This window comes from Onychostruthus taczanowskii, unplaced genomic scaffold (genome assembly GCF_017590055.1).
Source record: "Onychostruthus taczanowskii isolate IOZ18803 unplaced genomic scaffold, ASM1759005v1 scaffold192, whole genome shotgun sequence".
NCBI classification, from domain to species: domain Eukaryota; kingdom Metazoa; phylum Chordata; class Aves; order Passeriformes; family Passeridae; genus Onychostruthus; species Onychostruthus taczanowskii.
In genome coordinates, this window is record NW_024499151.1 from 302,869 (window position 1) to 329,817 (window position 26,949).

Genomic DNA, 26,949 nt, shown 5'->3' on the forward strand with positions numbered 1-26,949 from the left:
TCTGCCCCTTTGGAAGCTGAAAATTCCCATTTTGGTGCTGAAATTTGAATGGTTCTGTGCAGAAAACACCAGGACATTTACAATAAGACAATAAAATATTTTAATTTCAGTCTGCCCCGTGCTATACAAGTGTATAAAATACCAACTAAGCATCCATTGGAACATTACAAAAATAACCAGAAAAAGCAAGCAGCACACTGGAGTCATGAGGACAGGAGGTGGCAGATCCAACCAGGAACACACTGAGAGCATTCCAAGATTTCCATGGCTCCCACCTCAGGCAGGGGTCAGGTATTAAACTGGCAAAAATCAGATTTATTGATGGTTTGAACTGAAAAGCAGCTCTGCTTTTGGAGGGAACACAGCAGCAGCCACCTGGGTTTCCACTGCCAAAGTCATGCTTGGATTTTTCATGGAAAAAGGACAGGACAGGAATTATTCCCAATGCTTTGAACTGAATGTGGTGAGACACAAAGTCCAGCAGTCGTTTGAGAAACATGGAAAAGTCTTGGAAAGGCTTCAAGGCAGTTGTGGCAAACCTACAAAGTTTTTCTCTATTAATTCCTTTATTTTGGGTGTTGAATGCAGCACGTGGAGCCAGCTGAGGTTAACCCAAAATAATCTGATTTTCCTGGGTGTCCAGCTGCAGCAGTCCATGGAATCAGCTCTTCTCACCAGCTCCCACGGAGCCAGGGCCACTCAGACACCAGAACCAGGCTTTGTTCCACTTCCCAGGGAATAACAATCCAAGCTAGAGCAGGAAATTCAGTATATTCCTGGTCTCTAGGCCCACATTTCTGCTCCAGTCAGGAATTCCAGGCCTTCCCTGTCTCCCTGCATCTGGAATGGCTCCACTCTTTTTAAAACAAATATTATTTTAAAAATCAAGGTGTCAACCAGGAATTTCAGTCAACATTTGCTTCAATCTCTTCTCAGACCAACTGTGGCAAGAGCAAACCACGAGAGAGCCACAGTCTGATTCCTAAAAACACAACGAGAGGCTCCAGCATCCCTTTTCCAAGACCCCAAGTGGTATTTTTTATGGATAGCAATTCCTGTCTCCTCCAAAAAAATCCTGAACCCTGTTTCAAGGTGAGGATCTCCAGTTTAAAAAACAGTATTAAAATATTTCTGCCTTTTTTCTTCTTTAAAATTTGCATTTAGGAGCCTTTAAACACTGCCATAAAAGAGCCCTAAAGCTTCTCCCACGTATTCCCAGTGCTTAAATCAGCATTCCTTGGCATTAAGCATTTCATCCCAGCTGAGTTTGGAAGCAAAGCTCAGAAAGTTTGGATTTTTGGATATCCAAAACCAGTAGAAAAAGATCCAAGTGTGCAGCTTGGAGTAGGAATGGACAAGGAAAAGGCACTCCAGCTCTCCTCACTGCTTCCTGGGTGGAATTTTCCAATCCCAATGAAATCTTTACTCACCAAAATTGCAGATTCAAGTTTCTCCATAGGTTTTTTTTTTCACTGGAAAAATCCCCCTGCTCTGAATATGCACCATCAGCATTATCTGAGTCCTTTTTTCCCCCCTCGAGTCAAAACTCCAAACAAATCCTACTGGAGGTATAAATTACCTGAACTTAAATAATTTAAAATCCATGTTTTCCAACAGCTCTCCTATTGCACGTTTTTCCATTCCTTTTTTCCAAAACTCTCTGCAGGAATTCCAAAGGTTAAAATTTTAAAAGCACGACTTCCAGAGCACCAAAAGCAGGTGCTGGAGGAATTGGATCCTGCTGGAAAACGAGTGCCAATAAAACCGAATATAAATATATCATGTATGTACACATCCAGGAGGAATTCTGGGATGCTGAGTTTATAAATACTTTGAAACAATTCCCACATTTCCAGAAACTTGGGAGAAACTCTAGAAAAGAAAGCAAATTACTTGAGAAGACCAAGAAGAAACATGCACAAAACCTAGTGTAAGAAAAAGGGTTAAATTCCCAAAATTCCCATCATCTCTCCAACCCTGTCATCCCAAGGTTTTCCAAACACCCATCAGGGGTGTCACAACAAGGAATTTTCCCCCAGAATAAGCCCAGTTTGTCCTGTTATGTCCCAAAATGCCCCCTTCTCCCATCCTTTGTTCCCAGCATCTGGGAATTCACTCAGCGCACGGATCAACACTCCAAACTGAGCAGGGAATTCTTTCATCTGGAGCAAACCTGGAATTCTCCTCCCGTGGCTGCAGCTGGGCCACCACAGCTGGGCTGGTTTCCACTGCAAATCCTTGGGAAAACCCCTGGAATTGTGGATTTCCTCTGGAAGAAGCAGCAGCTGGGCTGGGCTCAGCTCAGGGGGGCGGGGGTGTAGTCGGGCCGGCGGGTCTGGATGATTTTGGGTTTGGGTTTCTTGGGCTCCTCCTCGGCCTCGCCCTCGGGGTCGCTCTCGCACACGTGCACGACCACGCTGGGCGTGGTGGCCGTGGCCGCGTGCAGCTCGTACTTGTCCCCTGGGGAGGGAAAAACGGGAATTCCTGAGGAAAGGGCGCCTGGGGGCTTCTCCAGGGGGGTTTTAGAGAGGGAATTCCTGAGGAAAGGGCACCTGGGGGCTTCTCCAGGGGGGTTTTAGAGAGGGAATTCCTGAGGAAAGGGCACCTGGGGGCTTCTCCAGGGGGGTTTTAGAGAGGGAATTCCTGAGGAAAGGGCACCTGGGGGCTTCTCCAGGGGGGTTTTAGAGAGGGAATTCCTGAGGAAAGGGCACCTGGGGGCTTCTCCAGGGGGGTTTTAGAGAGGGAATTCCTGAGGAAAGGGCACCTGGGGGCTTCTCCAGGGGGGTTTTAGAGAGGGAATTCCTGAGGAAAGGGCACCTGGGGGCTTCTCCAGGGGGGTTTTAGAGAGGGAATTCCTGAGGAAAGGGCACCTGGGGGCTTCTCCAGGGGGGTTTTAGAGAGGGAATTCCTGAGGAAAGGGCACCTGGGGGCTTCTCCAGGGGGGTTTTAGAGAGGGAATTCCTGAGGAAAGGGCACCTGGGGGCTTCTCCAGGGGGGTTTTAGAGAGGGAATTCCTGAGGAAAGGGCACCTGGGGGCTTCTCCAGGGGGGTTTTAGAGAGGGAATTCCTGAGGAAAGGGCACCTGGGGGCTTCTCCAGGGGGGTTTTAGAGAGGGAATTCCTGAGGAAAGGGCACCTGGGGGCTTCTCCAGGGGGGTTTTAGAGAGGGAATTCCTGAGGAAAGGGCACCTGGGGGCTTCTCCAGGGGGGTTTTAGAGAGGGAATTCCTGAGGAAAGGGCACCTGGGGGCTTCTCCAGGGGGGTTTTAGAGAGGGAATTCCTGAGGAAAGGGCACCTGGGGGCTTCTCCAGGGGGGTTTTAGAGAGGGAATTCCTGAGGAAAGGGCACCTGGGGGCTTCTCCAGGGGGGTTTTAGAGAGGGAATTCCTGAGGAAAGGGCACCTGGGGGCTTCTCCAGGGGGGTTTTAGAGAGGGAATTCCTGAGGAAAGGGCACCTGGGGGCTTCTCCAGGGGGGTTTTAGAGAGGGAATTCCTGAGGAAAGGGCACCTGGGGGCTTCTCCAGGGGGGTTTTAGAGAGGGAATTCCTGAGGAAAGGGCACCTGAGGACTTTTCCATGGAGGTTTTAGAGAGGGAACTCCTGAGGAAGCGTCACCTGGGGGCTTTTCCATGAGGGTTTTAAGGGGGGAATTCCTGAGGAAAGGTCACTTGGGGGCTTTTCCATGGAGGGGAATTCCTGAGGAAAGCGCACCTGGGGCTTTTCCATGGTGGGGAATTCCTGAGGAAAGGGCACCTGGGGGCTTCTCCAGGGGGGTTTTAGGGGGGGAATTCCTGAGGAAATGGGACATGGTGATTTTTTAATGGGGTTTTTAGGTGGGAAGTCCTGAGGAAAAGGGGCATGGTGAGTCTTTAATGGGGTTTTTAGGGGGAGAATTCCGGTTTTTAGGTGGGGAACTCCTGATGAAAGGGCACCTGAGAGCTTTTCCAGGGGGTTTTTTAGTGTCGGAATTCCTGAGGAAACGTCACCTGGGGGCTTTTCCATGAGGGATTTAGGGGAGGAATTCCTGTGGAATGGTCACCTGGGGGCTTTCCCACATGGGTTTTTAGGTGGGGAATTCCTGAGGAAAGGACACCTTTGGGCTTTTTAATGGGCGTTTCAGGTGGGGAATTCCTTAGGAAATGTGACATGGTGATTTTTCAGGGGGGAAAATTCCACAGGAAATGTGACATGGGGAATTTTTAATGGGGTTTTAGGGGGGAAAATTCTTTAGGAAATGGGACATGGTGAGTCTTTAATGGGGTTTTTAGGCAAGGAAATTCCTGAGGAAATGGGACATGGTGAATTTTTAATTGTTTGTTTTAGGAAACACGACATGGTGATTTTTCAGGGAAGAAAACTCCTTAGGAGATGGGACACGGTGACTTTTTAATGGGGTTTTTTAGGAAATGTGACATAGCAAATTTTCAATGGGGTTTTTAGGCAGGGAAATTCCTGAGGAAATGTGACATGGTGACTTTTCAGGGAAGAAAATTCTTTAGGAAATGTGACATGGTAAATTTTTTATGGGTTTTTTTAGAAAATGTAATATGGTGAATTTTTAATGGGTTTTTTTAGGAAATGTGACATGGGGGGGAAATTTCCTTAGGAAATGTGATATGGTGAATTTTTAACGGGGTTTTTAGGTGGGATAATTCCTTAGGAAATGGGACATGGTGACTCTTTAATGGAGTTTTTAGGTGGGAAAATTCCATAGGAAACGCTCAGTAACAAGGGAAAATGACCAATTTTTAATGCTTGGAAAGGCCTAAAATATTTGTTTTAAAGTTTCTTTTTGGTTTTCCTAAAATTTGGAAGGAAAACTTGGAGTAAAGGAACAGCAGCATGGAGCAGCTCTGAACTCCCACACAAACTGAGGCTGCTGTGTTATTTATTCATTTATTCATTTTTTGACTTATTTATTCCAAGTGTTCCATGAAAAACAACCTCTGCTTCCAAAATCCACTGCAGGGAAATAAAATCTCTGGTAAGACTATTTCATAATGAATTATTTAGAATATTTAATTAGGATTCTTGATGGGAAGTTTGAAATCCCAACATGCAGGAGTTCAAAGTTGTGTCCTGCCCTTTTCTCCAGCCTTTACAATTCCGTAAGTTTGGAGGTGAACAGGAATTTTAAAAATCCACCAGTAAAATGAATCTGACACAGTTTTCATTCTCTTTGATCTTATTGATGAGAATAATTATTCTCATATAAAAAGAATAATTTAATTCTCTTTAATGTTATTAAATTTTTCTCTCCCCTAAAATTAATAATACAGCCCCAAACAGGTTAAATCTGGTCTGGATTAAAGGAAAGATTAACTTGCACCAATTTTCATGGATAAGTTGTATAAAATATGGGAGAAAAAGGAAATCAAAGGATGAGATCATTAATCACTGGGGAAAGGAGCGGCAGGAATTTATCCCTCTTAAATTCCAAGGAATTTTAGCTTCATACTGATAGTTCCTCCTACACTCAGTAGCAGTTTCCTCCTCTGAGGAAAACAGAAATAAAAATAAATAGAAATAAAAAGAAATATAAAATATAAAGAAAAACAAAATAGAAACAGAATTAGAAATTAACAAAATAAATAGAAATAGAAAATAAATATAGAAAGAAAATATAAACAGAAATTAAAATAAATAGGAATAAATTCTTGGGAAACTTTCAGAAACCCAGGAAGTTTTGAGTGTTTTCTGAACCAAAATTCTGTTTTTCCCACCTCCTTACCTGGTCCTAGCTTGGAGATTGCATACAAAAGGTCGTAGTTAATGACTGGAGTGGCATCCTCCACTTGTTTCCAGTCCACAGGAGGAGAGGCAGGAGGGGAGATCAGGAACTGCTTGTCTGGATTTGGGGGGGCCAGGTGGGAGCTCCCGATGTGCAAAGTCTGCAGGAGAAACCAGATGAGCCCAAGGTGTCCCTGAATGCCTGCATCCCTCAATTCCTGCATCCCTGAATGCCTGCAACCCTCAATTCCTCCATCACTGAATTCCTGCATCCCTGCAACCCTGAATGCCTGCAACCCTGCATCCCCGCATGCCTGAATGCCTGCATCCCTGAATTCCTGCATCCGTGCACCCCTGAATGCCTGCATCCCTGAATGCCTGCATCCCTCAATTCCTCATTCTTTCTTCCTTGCACCTCTGAATGCCTGCCTCCCTCAATTCCTGCATCCCTGAATGCCTGCATGCCTTCTTCCCTGCATCCCTCAATTCCTGTATTCCTGAATGCCTGCATCCCTGCACAGCTGCATCCCTCAATCCCTGCACCCCTGAATCCCTCAATTCCTGCATCCCTGAATGCCTGCACCCCTGCATGCCTGAATCCCTGCATCCCTGAATGCCTGCACCCCTGCATGCCTGAATCCCTGCATCCCTGAATGCCTCCATCCCTGCACCCCTGCCTGCTTGCACCCCTGCATTCCTCAATTCCTGAATCTCTACATCCCTCAATTCCTGCATCCCTTAATCCTTGCACCCCTGAATCCCTGCATCCCCAAATCCCTGAATAACTGCATCCTTTCATCCCTGAATGCCTGCATCCCTGAATCCCCACATCCCTGCACTCCTGCATCCCTGCATTTTCCTGCATCCCCACATCCCGGGGCTGTCGTGCCCTGCCCGGCACTCAGGGTGGCAGCACCAGCCAGGACACAGCTCCGAGGGAAATTCCACCGGGATCCTCTTCCCTAAAAATCAAACCCCTGCCCTTCCAAACCTCCAGCAGGACAGGGCTCTAAGGCCCCGTGACAGATGGTGCTGGGAGTCATCCCAAAAGTGGGAGTGGAGGGAATTCCAGCAGGGATAAAAATAACCTGGATCATGGGGGGTGTCCACAACTTCTGGATTTGTTTTCCCACTCAATTTTCAGAGGGAAAAGCAGCTGGAAAAGCAGCCTGATTGCCAGAGCCCGAGTTTGGGCAGAAGCAGAGAGATCCAGAGCTGCTCTGGGGGAGATCCCCAAGACTGGGATGGGCAGGGAGAGCCTGGAATGTGCAGCTCCAGAGCTTGGAATGTGCAGCTCCAAGTCTGGAATGTGCAGCTCCACAGCTTGGAATGTGCAGCTCCAAGTCTGGAATGTGCAGCTCCACACTTTCAATCCCCCAGGGACTCCCTGGGTGCTGGCAGAGCCCACCCAGCCTCCCCCAGCCCTTTAAATTCTTGGAATGTTCTCATTCCCATCCAAGGTTATCCAAAAAATGGGAAATATCAACAGCCTCCAAATGTGTGGAGCTCTGGAATAACCCTGGATTCTCAAAACGAAAAATGACCATGAAGGAATTCTGGGATGCTGAGTTTATAAATACTTTGAAACAATTCCCACATTTCCAGAAACTTGGGAGAAACTCTAGAAAAGAAAGCAAATTACTTGAGAAGACCAGGAAGAAACACGCACAAAACTCAGTGTAAGAAAAAGGGTTAAATTCCAAAAATTCCCATCTTTATCCCAAACCCAAAATTTAACCCCAAAATTGGGGTTTTCCAAACACCAGCTTGGAAAAATAAATCCTCCACATCAGCTGGAGGATTTATGGGAGTCAGAACAAGGAAAGCTTTAATCCCCCCTGGGATAATCCCAACCAGCTTTTTTTTTTCACCTGAGCAAAATAGAGTTTGAGCTCTTTTCCAAGGAATTCTGTCTTGTCCAGCTGGATCCTGGCATCTGCTGCAGACAAGGGGTTGCTGAAGTTGATTCTCACTCTTTTGAAGCTCTTAAAATACTGAAAGGTGAGGTCCCTGTCGTAGGGTCGGAACAGGGATTCAAATTTGGCCTGGAGAGAAAGGAGCAGAGGAGAAAATCAGCACTGAACACTGATAAAGAAATTAATTTTAATGAGAAGTTACTAATAAGGGCAAATTATCACTCTTGAATATTCATTATTGCAGCAGCTTCATTTATTTTCCTTTTTCTTTCTAGAATGAAGTTTTCTACCTTATCCCTTATTTCACTGGATCATTAAAATGGATTATTAATAAGTGATATTATCACTCATTATATTATTATCTGAAATTATTGCTGGACAAAACACTCTAATTTAGCTACAGAAGATATTGAAATGTTTCTTAAAAAATTAATATCCAAATCCTTGACAAAAAACTCTGCCAAGCCTTTGCCCAAATGTGCAAATTTCAATGGAACCAGCACAAGTTTTAACAGAGAAACATGAAAAAAATCCTGATTTTCAAGCTAAATGTGATTTTCTTCAGGGACTCAGCACAAAGAATGAAGTCCATGAACATCTCCTGCCTTCCTGCTATGTTTAATTTCATTTATGGAAAGTGCTTCCACTCTCCCTGCAGGATTCCAGGCCAAGAGAGACACAAGAGGAGGCTCTGGAGCTGCCAGCTCCTTCCCAAGTGTTTTATTCCAATGGATTCAAACTGGAGGAATTTCCAGATATTTTCTCTCCCTAAAAGCTTCCTAGAACTCAGGGTAAAGCCACAATAAACATTATTCCATTGAGGGTTTTTTACTACAATATTTTGAATTAGGAGGGGAAAAAAGCAGGGACATTACATAAGAAGGCAGAAATTAATTCAGAATTTCGTTTTCCTCCCTGAGAAGCTCCACTTCACTCACCACAGCTGGGTATAAAATCATTCTATTCCAAAGAGATTTTAAAATCAGAGCTGCTTCTCCAACTTCTTCACAGGAGCAGGACCCTCCCCACACAGAGCTGGTCTTTGGGATACCTCAAAATACACCTTTGGAATATCTCAAAGCTGAGCTGGAACCATGGAAAACACACCCAAAAACTGCATTTCCAAGTTCCCATTCTGCATTTAAAGGCAGAAAGATCTGGGTTGTTTTATTGTTATTATTATTATTTATTTAAATGTGTGATTATAAAGGTCAGAAATATCACTCTATCACTATGATACTTAAAAAAAAAAGTTATTTTTGTCCTGAAGGTATCTTAGCAGTACCAGCTCACTGTATCAGGACTGATAAATGTTTTATATTCTTTTATATTTACATTATTATTTATTTTCTATTGCAAATCAGCTAAATACAGACCCAAGAGGATTTCTTATAGTTTTACCAGGAAAGAAAAATCCCAGGAGAAGTATCATATGGATTACAAATTTGTGGATCTTGCTACCAGAATTAGTAAAGGAACAGCAGCATGGAGCAGCTCTGAACTCCCACACAAACTGAGGCTGCTGTTTTATTTAGTAATTTTTCCAGAACTGATTAAATATTTGCTGAAAATTCAGAATACACCGCACAATCCAAGAAGTCTGGAGGGAAACTTGAGATAATTTTCCCAACCACACACAGGTAAAATTGAATAATTCCCCGAGCTGGAATCATTCCCATCAGAGCAGCCTGCTGCAGACACCCAAGCTCCAAGACAAGCTGCAATTTCCTTCCAGATGCGAGCAGCACCTCTGGAGTGCAGCTCCAAGAAATAACCCCAAAACCAAAACCTACCCTCGTTTCTGGCTGGGTGAAGAGCTCCCCATCGGGCAGGCAGGCGATGAGCGAGCCGAAGCTGTAGTGGAAATTACGGAAATGCATTTTGGGGCCGGGATCCCGGCTGCTCGGGAGCCCTGGCTGCCGCTCCCGGCGTTTATAAAGCAAAGCCAGCCCAGCCCCCGGTGACAAAAAGCTCTCAGAGCATCCTGTGGGTGACAGCGAATTCCTGAGCGCGGTCCCGCGTGCTTGGGAACAAAATGTAAGCGGGACTGGAAAGAGGTGACGTCAGTAATTAGTCAGCTTCCCTCTGCTAATTACCGGGAGCATGGAAAATGCAGCTGAGCTGAGCAGCTCAGCCTCTTGCAGCATAGTTTCCACTGGCAGTAATTCCATGCAGCTCCCATTCCACGGATGGAAAATGTTCCTGTCCTGCCTCTGCAGGGCTGGGGAGAAAGAGAAGGCAGCAGGAAAAATGCCTAATTCTGATTCTCTGGGGATGGGAAAGAAATCCCTCAGCTTGCTTCTTGTTCCACTCAAGAGCTACAGGTGGAAGCACTCCAGGAATGGGCTGGGGAGAAAGAGAAGGCAGCAGGAAAATGCTCAGTTCTGACTCTCTGGGGATGGGAAATAAATCCTTCTGTTCGCTTCTGTTCCACCAAACAGCCACAGGTGCAAACATCTTGGCCCTGTGTTAAAACAGAATGATCTAAAAGCACTTTAGATTTTGACTGTGTTATAATTTTGGAGCTGAATGTGTGTGGGAGAGTTTCAAATAGCTTGTGAAAGCTTCAGTTTAAACTTCATTAATTACCTGAAATGGTGATGAGCTTTCTTTAGTGGTTCTTGCTTAAAAAAAAAAAAAAAAAAAAAACACACAAAGCAAAAAACCTCCCTCTCCCCTCAAAAAAAACCCCAAAAAAAAAAAAAAAAAAAAAAACACACAAAGCAAAAAACCTCCCTCTCCCCTCAAAAAAAACCCCAAAAAAAAAAAAAAAAAAAAAAACACACAAAGCAAAAAACCTCCCTCTCCCCTCAAAAAAAACCCCAAAAAAAAAAAAAAAAAAAAAAACACACAAAGCAAAAAACCTCCCACTCCCCTCAAAAAAAACCCCAAAAAATCCACAAGATCACAAAAACCTGTGTTCTGTGCTGCTTTTTGGGAAATGCTTTTGGATTTCTTGTCCCAGAAAATGTCAGGAATTCAGGTTCCAGGAATGGGCTGCACTGAAGGCAGCAGGAAAAATGCCTAATTCTGATTCTCTGGGGATGGGAAACAAATCCCTCAGCTTGGTTTTTGTTCCACCAAACAGCCACAGGTGGAAATGTAGAGATTGTGATTTGGGGAAATGATTTTCCTGCCATCACAAGGAGGATTCGTTTGGAAACTTCTTCAAAGCAGCTCTGTGGATTAATTACTGCTCTTGCCTTATTAAGAACTTTCCCATCCAGCAGGGAGGGTTTGCCAGGGATTGGTTTGTGCCTCTTTTTCCTACCAGGAGCCTGCTCAGCAATCTGCTGGCAGGGCTCTACCAGAACCTGAGACACAGCAGCAGGGAGCAGCTGTGGAACCTGAATTCCTGACATGTTCTGGGACACCTGAATCCCAAAGCATTTCCCAAAAAGCAGCACAGAACACAGGTTTTTGTGAGGGTTTTGTGGTCTTTTCTTGTGATTTTTTTAGCGGGGGTGGGAGGTTTTTTTTTGCTTTGTGTGTTTGGGTTTTTCTTTTTTTTTTTTTTTTTGTTTGTTTAAAGCAAGAACCACTAAAAAAACCTCATCACCATTTCAAGTAATTAATGAAGTTTAAACTGAAACTTTCACAAGCTATTTGGAACTCTCCCATGCACATGCAGCTCCAAAATTAAAACACAGTCAAAATCTGAAGTGCCTTTAGTTCCTTCTGTTTTAACACAGGGCTATGACAGAAGCACCAAGTTTTAGGGAATACCTGCAAACAATGCACAGTGCTAAGTTCAAAACCTGATTTCATCAATACATAACTACACAAAACTTTTCACATGAAGACCATCCTCCATTTTTAGGGGATCTACTTGCTAAATCCCCACTTAAAGTCAAACTCTCCATTGTTCTTAGGTTACCTCAGTGTAAAAGTCACCACAGCATGAAAGGAATACTTAATACAATTTATTAGAACCTTTTCTTAGAAGGCATCACTTCAAAATCCCAGGAGCACTGAAATTGGAGAAGCACTTCAGGACTATCAAGTCCCACCTGTGCCTGAATCATCACCCACCTTGTCCCCAGCCATGAGTGCCACATCCAGACATTCCCTGGACACCTGCAGGGATGGGCACTCCAAACCCCCCTGGGCAACCCCTGCCAAGGCCTGGGAAGACTGGGATGAATTCCATCAGTGAGGATGGGATGAGAGATCTGCAGTGGGCACACACAGAAATTCAGGGTTCACAGAGCCCAGAAAACCACACTGAGCACATCCCAAACCCTGTCCCTGACCTGGAATTTGTTAGGTACCCTCTAGCCTCGGGATGTGGAAGGAGCAGGTGTGACTCCACAAAGCAGAGGTCAGGATGCTCACCTGGAAAGAATGGCCATGACTCACCTGAGCACAAACAGGCTGCCCACATGCCAGGGAACTGCAGCTCCTGATAAGAAAGCAGAGCAGGTTCCTGCTCCAAGCTGGCACAGCCTCGGGTCACTGCAGCACCTAGCAGCTCCTGCCAAGGCCTGAGCAGCTTTTCTGGGAAGACTGGGATGAATTCCATCAGTGAGGATGGGATGAGAGATCTGCAGTGGGCACACACAGAAATTCAGGGTTCACAGAGCCCAGAAAACCACACTGAGCACATCCCAAACCCTGTCCCTGACCTGGAATTTGTTAGGTACCCTCTAGCCTCGGGATGTGGAAGGAGCAGGTGTGACTCCACAAAGCAGAGGTCAGGATGCTCACCTGGAAAGAATGGCCATGACTCACCTGAGCACAAACAGGCTGCCCACATGCCAGGGAACTGCAGCTCCTGATAAGAAAGCAGAGCAGGTTCCTGCTCCAAGCAGGCACAGCCTCGGGTCACTGCAGCACCTCTGGGGACATTTCTGTCCCCGGAGCTCATGAGGAGTAAAACAGAAAAAATCTCTCTGATGGCCATGCTCAAGGCCACCTGCACATTGCTGAGAGCCAGGGAAAACGACTTCAGAAGCCACCCCTAAAACAGAACTTTGTCAGCTAATCCAGGACTAGAGCCTGGCTAGGAACAAACCAAGTGGGCCTGAGAAATGCAACACCTCACAAAAGAATTTTTTCACAGTGCTCTCCAGATTTAAAAGAAAAATTTAAGTTCTACTGATACACACAATGTTTTTAACTTGGCTTTTTAAAACGAAGAAATCACTTGTAGGACGTTGCACTTTGTCACTATCACATGATTTTGTAACATGGTTCTGTACCAAATCATGGAATCACAAAAAGGTTTGGGCTGGAAGGGACCTCACAGCCCACCCAGTGCCCCCCTGCCATGGCAGGGACACCTTCCTTGTGCCAGGCTGCTCCAGCCCCAGTGTCCAGCCTGGCCTTGGGCACTGCCAGGGATCCAGGGGCAGCCCCAGCTGCTCTGGGAATTCCATCCCAGCCCCTGCCCACCCTGCCAGGGAACAATTCCTCATTGCCAAGATCCCACCCAGCCCTGCCCTCCTCCAGCTCAGGCCAGGTCTCTCAGTGTATTAAATAAACCTCTTTGAGTTATTAATACCAAGCTCAAACACTTTGTCAAAGAAAAAGCCCCAGTTCCCACTGCCCCTGGTGCAGGTAATGAAGAGCTGTTTGAGGAGAGCCCTGAATGATGTGGAAACCACGAGGCAAAGTTACAAAAACCCCACTGCCAAACCCTGAGTGTTGCAATGTTCCCTCCTGGAAGGTTTGGTACCCAAACAACTTTGGCTGGGACAGGAACATTGCAACACCTCAGGAGTCCTGGATTTGATGTTCTGATATTATCAGAGGGCAGCTTTTTCTGCTCCCTTATCTCCCTTCAGAGAGTTTGGTGCTTCCTGTCCTCTCTTTGAGACTCCCTGGTGAGCTACAGACAGAACAAGGGCAAAATCACCTGCACAGGGAGGAGCTGGAGCTGCTGCAGAGAGCATCCCTCCCAGCCCAAACCATTCCATGGTTCCATGGTGCTGCTGCACTTTGGGAATGAAAGCAAAGGGCTCAGAGCAGTGGGGCAGGAGAGCAGGGTCAGCTCCAGCTCCTCAGCTCCCAGCCTTCCCTTGGAAGCTGCAGATTCCAGGGCTCACATTCTGGAACTTGAGTTCTAAAACTGCAGACAAGGTGCTCAATCAAAATCTAAACAGCTCCCGAACACCAAGAGCACCTGAGAGATCCTCCAGCACTGCCAAGGACAGAAATGTGACAGAGACCATTTCTGGGGGCTGGAAGGACAATCAGAGAGTCCAATAAATACATGAAATAGTGGGAACACAGAATGACTGAATGCCATAATTAGCTCCCCAATTTCATCTCCACATGCAGTGGAATAGGCAGGGCACAGAAGCGAAGGAAATGAGGCCACAGAAGCAGAAATCAGGGGAGTCACCAAAAGTGCCAATAACTCCAACAGCAAAGTGAACAACCAGAGAAGGGAAATGAATGTGAAGTTAAGTATGTTGGGAATTCTCTAAGTTGATAAAATTACCCCCAAGAGCCATAAACCAGAACAATCCAGTCCATTCTCTCTCCTCCCTGGCAGGTTTTACAGCTGCCCTTGGAGGTGCTCTTTGTGTAATCCCTGCACTCCCACTCCAGACCTGCTGCTTTTTCCTATCAACACACAGCTTCTATTCCTGGCTCCATGTTAATTATCCTGCCTCAGCCCTTCCTCAGGACAGGGATAAACATCTTCAAGTTATCTGCAATGAAAATCACATTGGCTTCATTTTCCTGGCACAGCCTTACTCTCATTTTACTGGCTAAAAATGAATTCACATTCCCAACCACTCCCTTGCTCCTCACAAAAAAAACCCAAAAAAACTCAAAAGAAAAATCATAAATTCCCAGACTGGTTTGGGTGGGAGGGGGCTCACAGCCCACCCAGTGCCAGCCCTGCCATGGCAGGGACACCTTCCCCTGTGCCAGGCTGCTCCAGCCCCAGTGTCCAGCCTGGCCTTGGGCACTGCCAGGGATCCAGGGGCAGCCCCAGCTGCTCTGGGAATTCCATCCCAAAAATCATAAATTCCCAGACCGGTTTGAGTGGGAGGGGGCTCACAGCCCACCCAGTGCCAGCCCTGCCATGGCAGGGACACCTTCCCCTGTGCCAGGCTGCTCCAGCCCCAGTGTCCAGCCTGGCCTTGGGCACTGCCAGGGATCCAGGGACAGCCACAGCTGCTCTGGGCACCCTGTGCCAGGGCCTCACTGCCCTCTGAGTAAAAAATTTCTTCTTAAAATGTCTTTAACATTAATACTGGGTGATAATTCTGCCTCCCTGTGTTTGTGACCTGGGTGTGCTTGGCATTGGAAAAATTTACAGGGCTAAGTCAGAGGCAGGGGTGGGTGTGATGCCATGCCAGGCACGGCCAGTGCCAGGCTCCCAGGGATCAGGCTGCTGGAGGAATCTGGGAAGAAAACTGTTCCAAAGTTTCTGAAATGTTCTAAAGGATTGGTCTGCCAGGGAATTTTACCTCATGAGAAATCCTGTCAGACTTGCAGAAAGAAATCATGCCCAGATTTCCTTTCAGACACATTTCCCAGAGCAGCTGGGGCTGCCCCTGGATCCCTGGCAGTGCCCAAGGCCAGGCTGGACACTGGGGCTGGAGCAGCCTGGGACAGGGGAAGGTGTCCCTGCCATGGCAGGAGGGTGAAACTAAATTGTCTTTAAGGTCCCTTCAAACTTAAACCATTCTGTAATTCTGTGACAACTTCTGCTCTGGGGTTATAAAAAGCTGGTTTGTAAAGTTACCTATTCCACGTTATATTTTGTGCATTTCTCAGAAAGACGTAAGTGAAACAAATCCATTCCTCCAGCAGGGAAATCATCTGCACAAACCAATTTGTTAACGAGCTCAGAAGTCTGTGGGATCACAGAATGAACTGTACAAGGAGCATGTGCAGACTTATTTACAGTAAAGGAATCAGAGCACAGCAACTCAAGGCCACAAAGTGTTAGTAAGGAATCAGAGCACAGCAACACAAGGCCACAAAGTGTTAGTAAGGAATCAGAGCACAGCAACACAAGGCCACAAAGTGTTAGTAAAGAATCAGAGCACAGCAACACAAGGCCACAAAGTGTTAGTAAGGAATCAGAGCACAGCAACACAAGGCCACAAAGTGTTTTCCCAATGACAGCATGCCCTAGGTTTTTTTCCCCAATGACAGCATGCCCTGGGTGGAGCCAAGGAATGCCCACAGTCCCTGGAAAAGGGGCAGCAGCAGCTCCTGTCCCCATGTGTGCCCCAGCAAACACAAGGGCTCAGTGCTGCACAGCCCTGCAGGTGTTTCACCCCCTGAGTGCCCAGGCAGACAGAGCCCAAAGTTTGGGCAGGTTTGAGCAACTTGAAGGATCTGATTCCATGGAATGGGCACAAAGGTGTGTTTGTACTGCTGGGGTACATTCCTTTATTTGCAGCATCAGCCTCTTCACATGGCTGAGACAATTTCAAAATGGCAAAGCTCATGTACAGCCAGCAGCAGCCACAGATTTCTCTGTTACAGAGCATTTTTAATCTTTCTAGCCAACAGCACATTGCTAAAGGTCACGGACAATTGCTCCAACCAATCACTAAAAGCACACATACACCTGCTTCACACAATGCCTGCTTGTCTTTCTATTTACAATACACAATACTCCATTATTAAGTTTAAAACCTCCTACCACCTTGCTAAGCACGTTTTTCTGCAGGCTTAAGGTCTGTCTTAGCCAAGCCTAAAGCTCAAGCTACTGTTTCATGTCCTTGCTGTACTATTGTAACTTTTCTCCTTTCAGACTTTGCAGTTAGCTCTGAGTTCTCTGCTCTTTCTGTTTCTGTGTTGCTTTTACAGCTTCCTCAAACCCTTCTTACCTTTACTGTGGGCACAAAGGTGTGTTTGTACTGCTGGGGTACATTCCTTTATTTGCAGCATCAGCCTCTTCACATGGCTGAGACAATTTCAAAATGGCAAAGCTCATGTACAGCCAGCAGCAGCCACAGATTTCTCTGTTACAGAGCATTTTTAATCTTTCTAGCCAACAGCACATTGCTAAAGGTCACGGACAATTGTTCCAACCAATCACTAAAAGCACAAATACACCTACTTCACACAATGCCTGCTTGTCTTCTTTCTATTTACAATACACAATACTCCATTATTAAGTTTAAAACCTCCTACCACCTTGCTAAGCACGTTTTTCTGCAGGCTTAAGGTCTCTCTTAGGCAAGCCTAAAACTCAAGCTACTGTTTCATGTCCTTGCTGTACTATTGTAACTTTTCTCCTTCCAGACTTTGTGGTTAGCTCTGAGTTCTCTTCTCTTTCTGTTTCTGTGTTGCTTTTACAGCTTCCTCAAAGCCTTCTTACCTTTACTGTGCTCCCCCAACCTGCCTGGGCTTCACCCAGTTTTGCTGAGTGCTCCTCTCAAAGGAGTGCACAGTTCTAAAGCTCCAGCACTTTTCAGAAATCAAAGACTGCTGGAAATATCTATCAGAGCACTAATTCAGCACAATTAGCACTGGCTAATGGTAACAGAGGTGTTCACTGCAAAGGATAACCTCAGCTGACAATAAGAATTGAAAACCACGTGTCTGGGGTGCAGTGTCACCTCTGGTTTAGACTTCCACCTATTCCAGGAAAATCTCCTCCTGTTCCAAACAGAAGCAGAGGAATGAGTGCCCATTTTCTAAGATGTCAGGCAAACCCACAGGAAAGCCAGTGGAAAAGTTTTGAGGATTCTGCACCTTAAGACACAAGACTCAAATGCAAACTTAAGACTCAAACACTTTTCTGCACCTGAAGTTACAGAGGGATAAATGTCTATGAGTTTGTAAAAAAACTCTGCCTATTTCTACTGTCTTTATTTCTGTTTAAACTCATTAACTGCTTTACTCTCATTCCAAAATTATCTGCAGATAATGTATTTATAGTAGAAAAAGCCCATTATGAAACACCTTTTGCAGTAATTGGGTTGGGAGATTAGAAATGGGAAGGAGAAAGTTCTTGCAAAGTCAATCCAAGAAACATTTCCTTCACCACAGAGAGAGAATCTGGGTCCACATCATCAAAACAGCCTTCAAGAAGATGCTTTTTAAAAGTCCATGAAAATTCCTGAGGAGGACTGTCCAGCAATAATATAATTAATCCATGATACGTTGGGATGACAGAAAATAAACAGCCAAAGACAAAAAAAAAAGCCAAAGATGACAAGAAACCACGACAAAAGTAATCAAGAACATTCCCATGGCCAGCTGCAGTTGCAGTGCTGATTTTTATTTCTATTTCTAGGCAGAAAGGAGGAAAGAAGGTGACAGGGACAAGAGTCCAGTGTCCAGCTCACCAGGGAACCCGTGCACAGGCCACCCCAGGAAAAGCTAACTCTGGGAAGGGAAGGGCAGGAAATTCTCCAACAACTCCTCTGCAGCTTGCTGAAGGCTTCTCTAAATATAGCTGTCTATATAAATCCTTCCCTCAGAGTGGAGGTGAAAAAAGGGGGAAGAGGTGGAAATTCTCCAAAGATCACATCTATTTGTCAGGAACTATAAAAGGACAAGGACTTTGAAAACAAAATAGGTTAATAGGGCATTTTTCATACTGGAGGAAAACTATTTACAGCAGAATTGAAGGAAATGATTTGTTGAAAATGCTCCTGCAGCCACCAAGACAAAAAGAGGTTTCTCCCAAGCACTGGGTAACAATGAAATAAAGGAAGCATGAGAGACTCTTACCACTTCAACCAGGAAAAATCAACTCCACTCTGACCTTTTCAAGGTTATTTCTTTGAATTAATAACTCAAAGGGGAAAAAACCCCATCTAGACAGTAATTACCAGATCTGTGGAGCTGCAAGATGAAATAACTCAAGTCAGAAAGAAGGGCCATGTTCAAACACATCACTGCTGAAGCAAAAAGGGGCTTTGGATCATGATTTCTTGAGTGAGGGGGCACCTTCTGCAAGAAGATCTGGCTGTTTTATGAAGAGAGAGCAGCTGTGAAGTTATTTATAAGTGAGACTGAGCAGAGGGAGAGCTGCAGAACAGGGCACGTGCTCCCAGTGGGATCCCTGCATTCCCGGAGCGTGCCCTGCCAGCGGGCACAGCTGGAGCCCTGCACACCACCAGGGCTGGGCTGGGACACAGTGCCACGTTTGGGGGCTGAGCAGGGACCACAAGTCAGAGAAATTTAACCCAGATCTGCTGAAATGGTGACAGGGCCACAAGGAGAACAACCCTGAACAGCCCAAACATGGAGGGATGGGGAATGGAACCAACACAAAGACAGGAGCTGTGACAGCTCCTGAGAGAGGATGGAGGGGAAAAGGACAGGAACAAAGCTCAGGGAATCCCAGAATTCCAGAATCCCTGGAGCTGGCAAAGCCCTCCCAGGCCAGGCAGTGCCAGCTGTGCCCCATGGCCACCTTGTCCCCAGCCCAGAGCACTCAGTGCCACCCCCAGGGGACACCTGCAGGGATGGGCACTGCAAAGCTCCCTGGGCAGCCCCTGCCAAGGCCTGAGCACCCTTTCCATGGGCAAATTCCTGCTGCTGGCCCAGCTGAGCCTGCCCTGGCCCAGCCTGAGGCCGTTCCCTCTGCTCCTGTCCCTGTTCCCTGGAGCAGAGCCCGACCCCCCCGGCTGTCCCCTCCTGGCAGGGACTTGTGCAGAGCCACAAGGGCCCCCTAAAAATCTTCCCTAATTCTCTTCTTCCATGGGAAGAAGGAAAAGTTCCCCACAAATGATCCAGCAGTGCCACAATCCTGCCCCACAGCTGACAGGGCTTTACTCAAACCCCATCCAATCGAAGCCAGGATGGTCAGAGCTCCCCCTGATCCAGATATTCCCACAGGAAGCACGTCCCTCCCCAATTCCTGCCTTCCAGCAGCAGCCACAACACAAATGAGACACAGAACACTGAAGCCAAACATGGGTCATTATTTACAACACCCCAGTGCCAATCAGCTGAGATCAGTTTTGCCCTCGTGTGTAAGAGCAGTGATGAAGACACAACAGGAGAGGAGCTTTCAGCAATTCAGTTCTGAGCTGGCTGTGTAAGGTTGGGATCCAGGTTCAGATTCCAGAATCCAAAGGAGCTACAAGAACCATGGAGAGAGACAATTCCCAAGGGCTGGAGGGACAGGAGCCAGGGAATGGCTGCCAGTGCCAGAGGGCAGGGCTGGGTGGGATCTGGGCAATGAGGAATTGTTCCCTGGCAGGGTGGGCAGGGGCTGGGATGGAATTCCCAGAGCAGCTGGGGCTGCCCCTGGATCCCTGGCAGTGCCCAAGGCCAGGCTGGACACTGGGGCTGGAGCAGCCTGGCACAGGGGAAGGTGTCCCTGCCATGGCAGGGTGGCACTGGGTGGGCTCTGAGGTCCTTCCCAACTCAAACCATTCCGTAATTCCACTATGCATAACACATTATGTCTTCAAAATATTTATCTGTGGAAGAGGTTTTACAGCAACTCCTGTGAGCCAGAGAGAAGTCTGATCAGAGGATCCACGCTTGTCCTGGAAAGAATTTTCTACCAAGGTCGTTGACACAGAAACCAAGAAAGAAAGAAGGAGAAATAAGAGAAACCTGCAGCTGCCCATTCCAATGAGCACTTTGTTTGTCTTTCCTGACCAATGGGTAAAGTGTAAACTTCTGAGCTTTGTAAGAATGTATAAAAAGAATAAAAACAGTTTGAAGCCTTCTGAAAATGGAGTGCTACTTTGTATTGTGGCTGTCTCAACTACAACATATATCCACTTTATCATGTTTGAGTAAGAGCCTGATGTCAGCACCCCAGTCTTTTAAATATTTCTTGAGAAAAAAATATTTATTTGGTTTGCTGGCTTGATTACACACATACTGATCATCACAGCAGCATCAAAAGGCAGGCGGAAATTGTAGTTCAATGTGATTCCATCTTCACTGAAACTTTTCTGAGAAGACCAAAGAAGTTAAGGTATTTTTACCTCACTTTGTACATTCCAGATAATGAAGGAGGTAAAGATAAAAGGTCAGTACAGAGGAAAAAAAAAGCAAAGGGAATGAATCTGTGTCAGCCTGTCTGTATTCCCCACTCAACATCTCAATCAAGAGTCAATCAGTGCCTATTAAAGGTTCAGGTAAAGCAATTAAAGAAGTCCAATTACTTTTTCTTTGAGCAACCAAGGCTTTGCTTGCAAATCTGTTCTGAAAGTCAAAGGGGCTGGAGCATGGCCAGGGCAGGGAATGGAGCTGGGAAGGGGCTGGAGAATCCCTGAGGGGGCTGGGAAGGGGCTGGAGAATTGCTGAGGGAGCTGGGAAGGGGCTGAGCCTGGAGCAAAGGAGGCTCAGGGGGCCCTTGTGGCTCTGCACAAGTCCCTGCCAGGAGGGGACAGCCGGGGGGGTCGGGCTCTGCTCCAGGGAACAGGGACAGGAGCAGAGGGAACGGCCTCAGGCTGGGCCAGGGGAGTTTTTCTTTCTGAGTTTCACCTGCACTTTCCCATTGGAAGCCCTTCAAATTGTGCAGGCTGGGGTTTCTCCAGCAGAGCTGCTCATTCCTCAAGGCTCATGGAAATAAAACAGGCAGCACTGTCCTGAATCCTGCATTTATTCCTCCAAGAAGAGCCAAATGCCACCTTTATCCAGAGGAGTGTCTTGGTGGTCCCTGCCCTGACGCTGCTTCTCAGATGTCCCACGTGGCTTTTGGGAATTTGGTGAGGCCTCAGAGCCAGGATAACCCCCAGGTGTGATTCCATGGGCTGCTCCTCCTCCCAGCTGGGCTCCAGCTGATCCAAGCCCCCCCAGAGCTGTTACTGCTCCCTGATGACATTTGCTGAAGGAACAAGTCTGGTCACTGTGCAGCAAACAAAGCTGGGGAGAATGGTTTGGAACAGGCAGCTTTTCCTCAGGGCATCTCCAAAACCTGTGAGACAATTTTGTTTACCATTTAATCCTAGACTGGTTTGAGTTTGCAGGGACCTCAGAGCCCACCCAGTGCCACCCCTGCCATGGCAGGGACACCTTCCACTGTGCCAGGCTGCTCCAGCCCCAGTGTCCAACCTGGCACTGCCAGGGATCCAGGGGCAGCCCCAGCTGCTCTGGGCACCCTGGGCCAGGGCAGGATTTTTTCCTAATTCCAATCTAAACTTTCCCTCCATCACTTTGAAGCCATCACCTCTTGTCTTGTCACCACAAACTGTTGTAAAAACCTCTTGAAAGTTCCAACCTTATTTCTTCCTCCTTCACTTTAAATTCTCACCTGTGAATTGCCAACCCAGCCCTGCTCCCATTTAATTTCCTAATTTTCTGGATCTTAATTCAACAGCTGTTCTTGGCATGGAAGGAAGAAACTCTTCCAGAAGGTTTCCTACATCTCTTGGTACTATTTCAAAAAGAGAATAAAGAAGAATCCTGGAATATCCTGAGTGGAAGGGACCCACAGGACCATTGATCCAAGGCCTGGCCCTGCCCAGAGCCCCAAAATCCCAGCCTGGGCATCCCTGGCAGCGCTGGCCAAAGGCTCCTGGAGCTCTGGCAGCCTCGGGGCCGTACCCATTCCCTGGGCAGAATTCCTCCTCCAGTTAATTCCCAGTGCAATCACAAACGCTGCTCTGCAGGGCCGTGCCCTGGGGCTGTGTGTCCTTCCAGCAGAAGCTGCAGTGCTGGGGAGCCCCATGGAAGTGGGGCTGGGCACCTCTGCATGCCAGGGGGGTTCCTGGGAAGCCAATTCCTGAATTCCCACACAAACTGCAGCCACTCCACAATGCCTCCACTGAAGGATTAAAACAAGATTCAAATAAAGCCCTGATGATTTTTTAATGCAAATTCCAACTGCAGTGCCAAGAAGGAGCTGTTTTTCCTGAAGACTTACAGGATACATTTGAATAGCTTCAAATGTATGAGCTGGTGTCCTTTTTGCATTAGGAGATCCAAATATATTCAAATAAAATTTCCAGAGTTGTGCTCTGTCACACAAGGGCCTTTTACAGATTCCATGGGCCACAGTTTTCCAGCCACCCATCTGAAAAATAAATACCTGCAGTGTGCTTCTTCCATCCTTGGAAAAATCTATGATTTACACTTCCATTTCCAAGAATTAAACACTGAATTCCTGTGCACTGAGTGGGAACACAAAAGTGGGCACTTGGAAATTCCACTACAGAGCAGCTGAGTAACCATCAGCCTCATTTAGAAAACTTTTGAATGTGGGAAATATATTCCAAAATGTAAAGGCTTTTTCCAACACGTTTCCACTCCTGCTGGGAATACACTCAAATGATCCAGAGTAAATTAATGATGATTTTGCCCTCATTTGAGTACTCAAAAGGAAACAAATATTTTCAGACAGTATTTATGGCAATTATTTTTCTATTAATCTAAAAAAAGTCATTCCATTTGGTAAAATATTCCAACACCTGTGCCATTCCAGGATTTCCAACCAAACCTGCTGAGGGAAGAACAAAACCCTCTAAAGAAAATCCAGAAATCTCTCTGCTTTGTTCAAAAATTGGTATTTTGGAACAGAGCAATGTAAGCTGAGGAATTATGATGCTCATTGATCCCTAATCCACTGGAAGGGAAGGAAAATGTCCCTTCAAGAGCTTTCTCCAAGTCATCATGGGAGACAGCTCCCCAAGAAATGTCTGGAGCCTCTTAGAAAATCTCCACCAGGAAAAGGGGTTAAGGGACAAGGCAGAAATGAAAAATGTACTTGGCAGAGGATGCAGGCTTTGGGTTTTAAGAATCAAACACCAAAAGTGACAGGAAGAATTCTGAATTGCTCTCTGAGGCATTGCAAAGTGGACACAAACTGTGGAGAAATAAAAATTCCAGTGGATGCAGGGGTGCAGTGAGAGGGTCAAGCTCGGTTCTGAGGGATCTTGAATGGCTGAACTTTTAAAATGTCTTCAGGTGGTCAAAAATTTCTTCAGGTGGATTTAACTGGAAGTGAGGCATCATCCACTTTGCCAGGAAATTCAAGATGTTTAAGCACCATTCCTTTCCTTTGCCCTCTTCCCAAAGCAGCCCAGGAGCTGAGCAGGGCAGTTCAGGACAGCTGAACACAAAACACAGGCAGCAGCTTTCATTTATTAATAACAAAAATTCAGCCTATTCCCCCTGGCCTGGCTGGTTTAATCCAGGATATCTCCATGCATGAGCTGTTCCCACAGGAAAAGAAACCACCACCACCAAACCCAACACACCAAAAAACCCAAACACAACCCAACTTCCTCTGCAGCTTCCTAAAAAATCCTGGATGCATCAACTTTGGCAGAGGCAGCTCTTGGCAAAGAAGTGGGAGCTGCAGAAAATGGGATTTGACAGGCATTCAATAGTCAGCTTCACATCTCTGACAGGACAGAAGCAGCTCTTCCCAAAGCCAGGAGCTGCCCCAGACATTTGGATCCACAGCCCACTCCCAAAAATCCCTCCAGGATTCACTCCAAGAACACTGAAAGCTGCCATCCCTCACCCTTCCCACTTTTTTTCGTGGCATTTCTGGTTTCTTTTAGCCCTGTAACAGCAGAATAATGAACACAGATCATGTTAAAACCATGGGAAGGAGTGGGAAAACCATGGAGGCTCCCACACTGCCAGGCATTTGCAGGGGCAAAGCAGAGACTGGAGATAATTACACTGATAAGATGAAATAATTAATTCATCATCAACCAGCAAAGAAATATTTGGCCAATTTACTGTCTGTGAGGACACCATTCACTGCCAGTTCCTCTTCAGCTGCCTTGATTATGCCAGCAGGAAAATCCAGGGAAGAAAAGGGAAATTGAGAGAAAAGCCCCTCTGGCTGGCATTAAATGTCATATTTATTTCAAAATAAGCATTTTTAGCAAGTCAATGAGCAGCAATTTTTCACTTGCTCTTTTCATGAGAGCTTTTGAAAATGGGTGTCCCATGATCTGTACAGAATCATGGAAAGCTGCCCCATTTCCTGATAGGCAAAGGGTGGCCACTGCAGCATTTCTTTGACTAATTCCTTCCACTGGGTTTTCCATAAGTGATTCATGGCTGTACTCAGCTTTCCTGGAAAACATTTCTCAAAGTCTGCAAGGTATGGAAAGCAGGATATTCTCCTGGGCTGGCTTCTAACTGGGAATCTTTGTGCCTCTCTTTAGACACAAACAGCAGTTTTAATAACTTCATTCTGTAAACTCTGATTTAATTATTTTTCCCCTAAATCTCAGAAGAAAACAAAACTCAAACATATCTTTCACTCTATTCCCTGCATATCTTGATTTCTTAGAATTCTAGCCTTAGAAGCCTAAAAACTGGGTGCCTTTTTCTATGATTTTGCTTTTATTTAAAGGAAATTCAGAAAGAACCTTCCTGAACACTTGTATCACCTGCTAAATTTTGTTCTTTTCTTAGAAGTCACAACACTACAAAGAGTTGTTTTACGTAGAGGGACTGTGAAATAATTACAAGTTCCCTGAGACTCCATGGCTGACTGGCTGCTAAAATCCCTCAGGTGTCACTTAAACCCAAGACTCAGCAGTCAGACCAACTCAGACCGGCTCAAAGTCCTGCTCAGCCTCGGATCCAGCTGAGTCTGGAGGCTGCTGCTTAAATAAATCTTCAAAGCAGTTCCCAGGCCCCTCATCTCCTCCCATTTTCCATAAGAAATTTAAGGCAACTTTGATTCCCATGCAGATCAGTTGTGGGGATACCAAAGCTCCCTGGGACATTTTCCACACTATTTCTACCTGGGCTGCTGCCTCTGTGCAATTCCACAAGAAACAAATTCTGCTCTCACTGCTCAGAGCAGCTGGGGCTGCCCCTGGATCCCTGGCAGTGCCCAAGGCCAGGCTGGACACTGGGGCTGGAGCAGCCTGGCACAGGGGAAGGTGTCCCTGCCATGGCAGGGCTGGCACTGGGTGGGCTTTGCTGCCCCTTCCATCCCAAACCATTCCATGATTCTGTGATTCATTCTAAGACCGAAACAGATTTCCAGTGTTGTAAAATGTTCTAAGTGAAGGTCAAATAATAAATCTGAGGGTGATAACACACCTGGAGGGAATTAGTAAAGGTTTCAAATAATCCCAATCTGGTTTGGGCTGGGAGAAAGCTCAAAGCCCACCCAGTGCCAGCCCTGCCATGGCAGGGACACCTTCCCCTGTGCCAGGCTGCTCCAGCCCCTAAGACCAAAACAGATTTCCAGTGCTGTAAAATGTTCCGAGCGAAGGTCAAATAATAAATCTGAGGGTGATAACACACCTGGAGGGAATTAGTAAAGGTTTCAAATAATCCCAATCTGGTTTGGGCTGGGAGAAAGCTCAAAGCCCACCCAGTGCAGACTGTTTCAGAATTTCTGTTTCCTGCTTTTTTTTTCAGCCCCCAAGCCCTGTTTTGGAAAATCCCCCCACTCCTTTCCCCATGGAGGCAGGAAGGGCCCAAAGCTCCCAGGAGAGCTCTGCCCTGAGCTATTCCTGGTGTGTTTGCAGCTGGTGCCACTCTCCAAGGTATTTCTGAGGAAACTCATTAAGCTCCAGCAACAACCATGTCCCAGTGAAAGGGAAAACTTGTGCTGTGTGCTCGGTCCTTCAGCAAACACTGACAGCAGGGCTGTGCCCGTGTGAGCAGCTGAGCCTCAGCATTTTTTCCAGATGAACTGGGTTCTGATTGAAGTACTCCTCTAAAAAGCTTGGAGTGTTTCATTGGACTAGGAGGAAAGAACACAAATGTGCTCGAGTGCTCTCCATAAAACCAGCCTGGCCATGATTCACAGCCCCTTTTAGCAGGCAGTTTCACAAACTCTATTTTGTATTTGTCACTTCTCAAAGTGACACGATCCAACGGCCTCTACCTTGACAGTGTCCAAAGCCAGCTCAGAAAATCACAGCTGACATTTCCAACCTGCCCAGCAGAGCAAGGGAAGAGCTTAAACAGCATTTCCAGTTCCACCTTCTGCAACCTCAACGTCACAGCAAGGGCTGAAATGCCAAATTAGAGAGACTTCAAATCAGAGAAGCTGCAAGGCAAAGCCCTAATCAGGACAGGCAGCAACAAAGGGAAACTCAAATAACTGGGGGGGAGAGAGATTAAACAATAATTTGCAAATACAGGAAACAAATACAGTCAGAGCTCTCTGCTCATTAGTGAATTTGGTGTCCCACATCCAATCTATTTTAAAAAAAGAAAGGTTATTCACTTTCAGGCTGACCTGATTGGGCTGGCACATTAAAATCTTTCAGCATTTCTTTGCTCATGGTGATTGTTTGTGTTTAGATTTATTGATGCAGCTCTTTTCCCCAAATCCTCATGGCCTGTCACGTTGCAGCTGGGTTTTGTTCTCCCCTCACTCAGCTCTCACAGGATCCTTTCCCTTGGGCTGAGAGTTTATCCTTGGGCAGTTTTTAAGGATAAAATGATGGGGGAACTGCTCTCCTGTAATGATGAT

At 46.4% G+C, this 26,949-nt stretch overlaps 1 protein-coding gene across 2 annotated transcripts in view; it reads right to left on the bottom strand.

Moving 5' to 3' along the window:
- Positions 1 to 76: 76 nt before the first annotated feature.
- RCAN1 (regulator of calcineurin 1) overlaps positions 77 to 26,949 on the bottom strand; it is a 37,132-nt gene continuing 10,259 nt past the window's right edge. The window contains exons 1-4 of one of the 2 annotated variants that reach the window (XM_041402098.1): positions 9,437 to 9,655; positions 7,599 to 7,772; positions 5,729 to 5,888; positions 77 to 2,460 (exon numbers count right to left, since the gene is read on the bottom strand). In XM_041402098.1, the coding sequence (XP_041258032.1) occupies positions 2,297 to 2,460; positions 5,729 to 5,888; positions 7,599 to 7,772; positions 9,437 to 9,523 (585 nt within the window). In that variant the 5' untranslated portion in view covers positions 9,524 to 9,655 and the 3' untranslated portion in view covers positions 77 to 2,296. Of the gene's footprint in view, positions 2,461 to 5,728; positions 5,889 to 7,598; positions 7,773 to 9,436; positions 9,656 to 26,949 lie in introns of those variants that run through there. The other variant, XM_041402097.1, reaches the window with a different exon arrangement.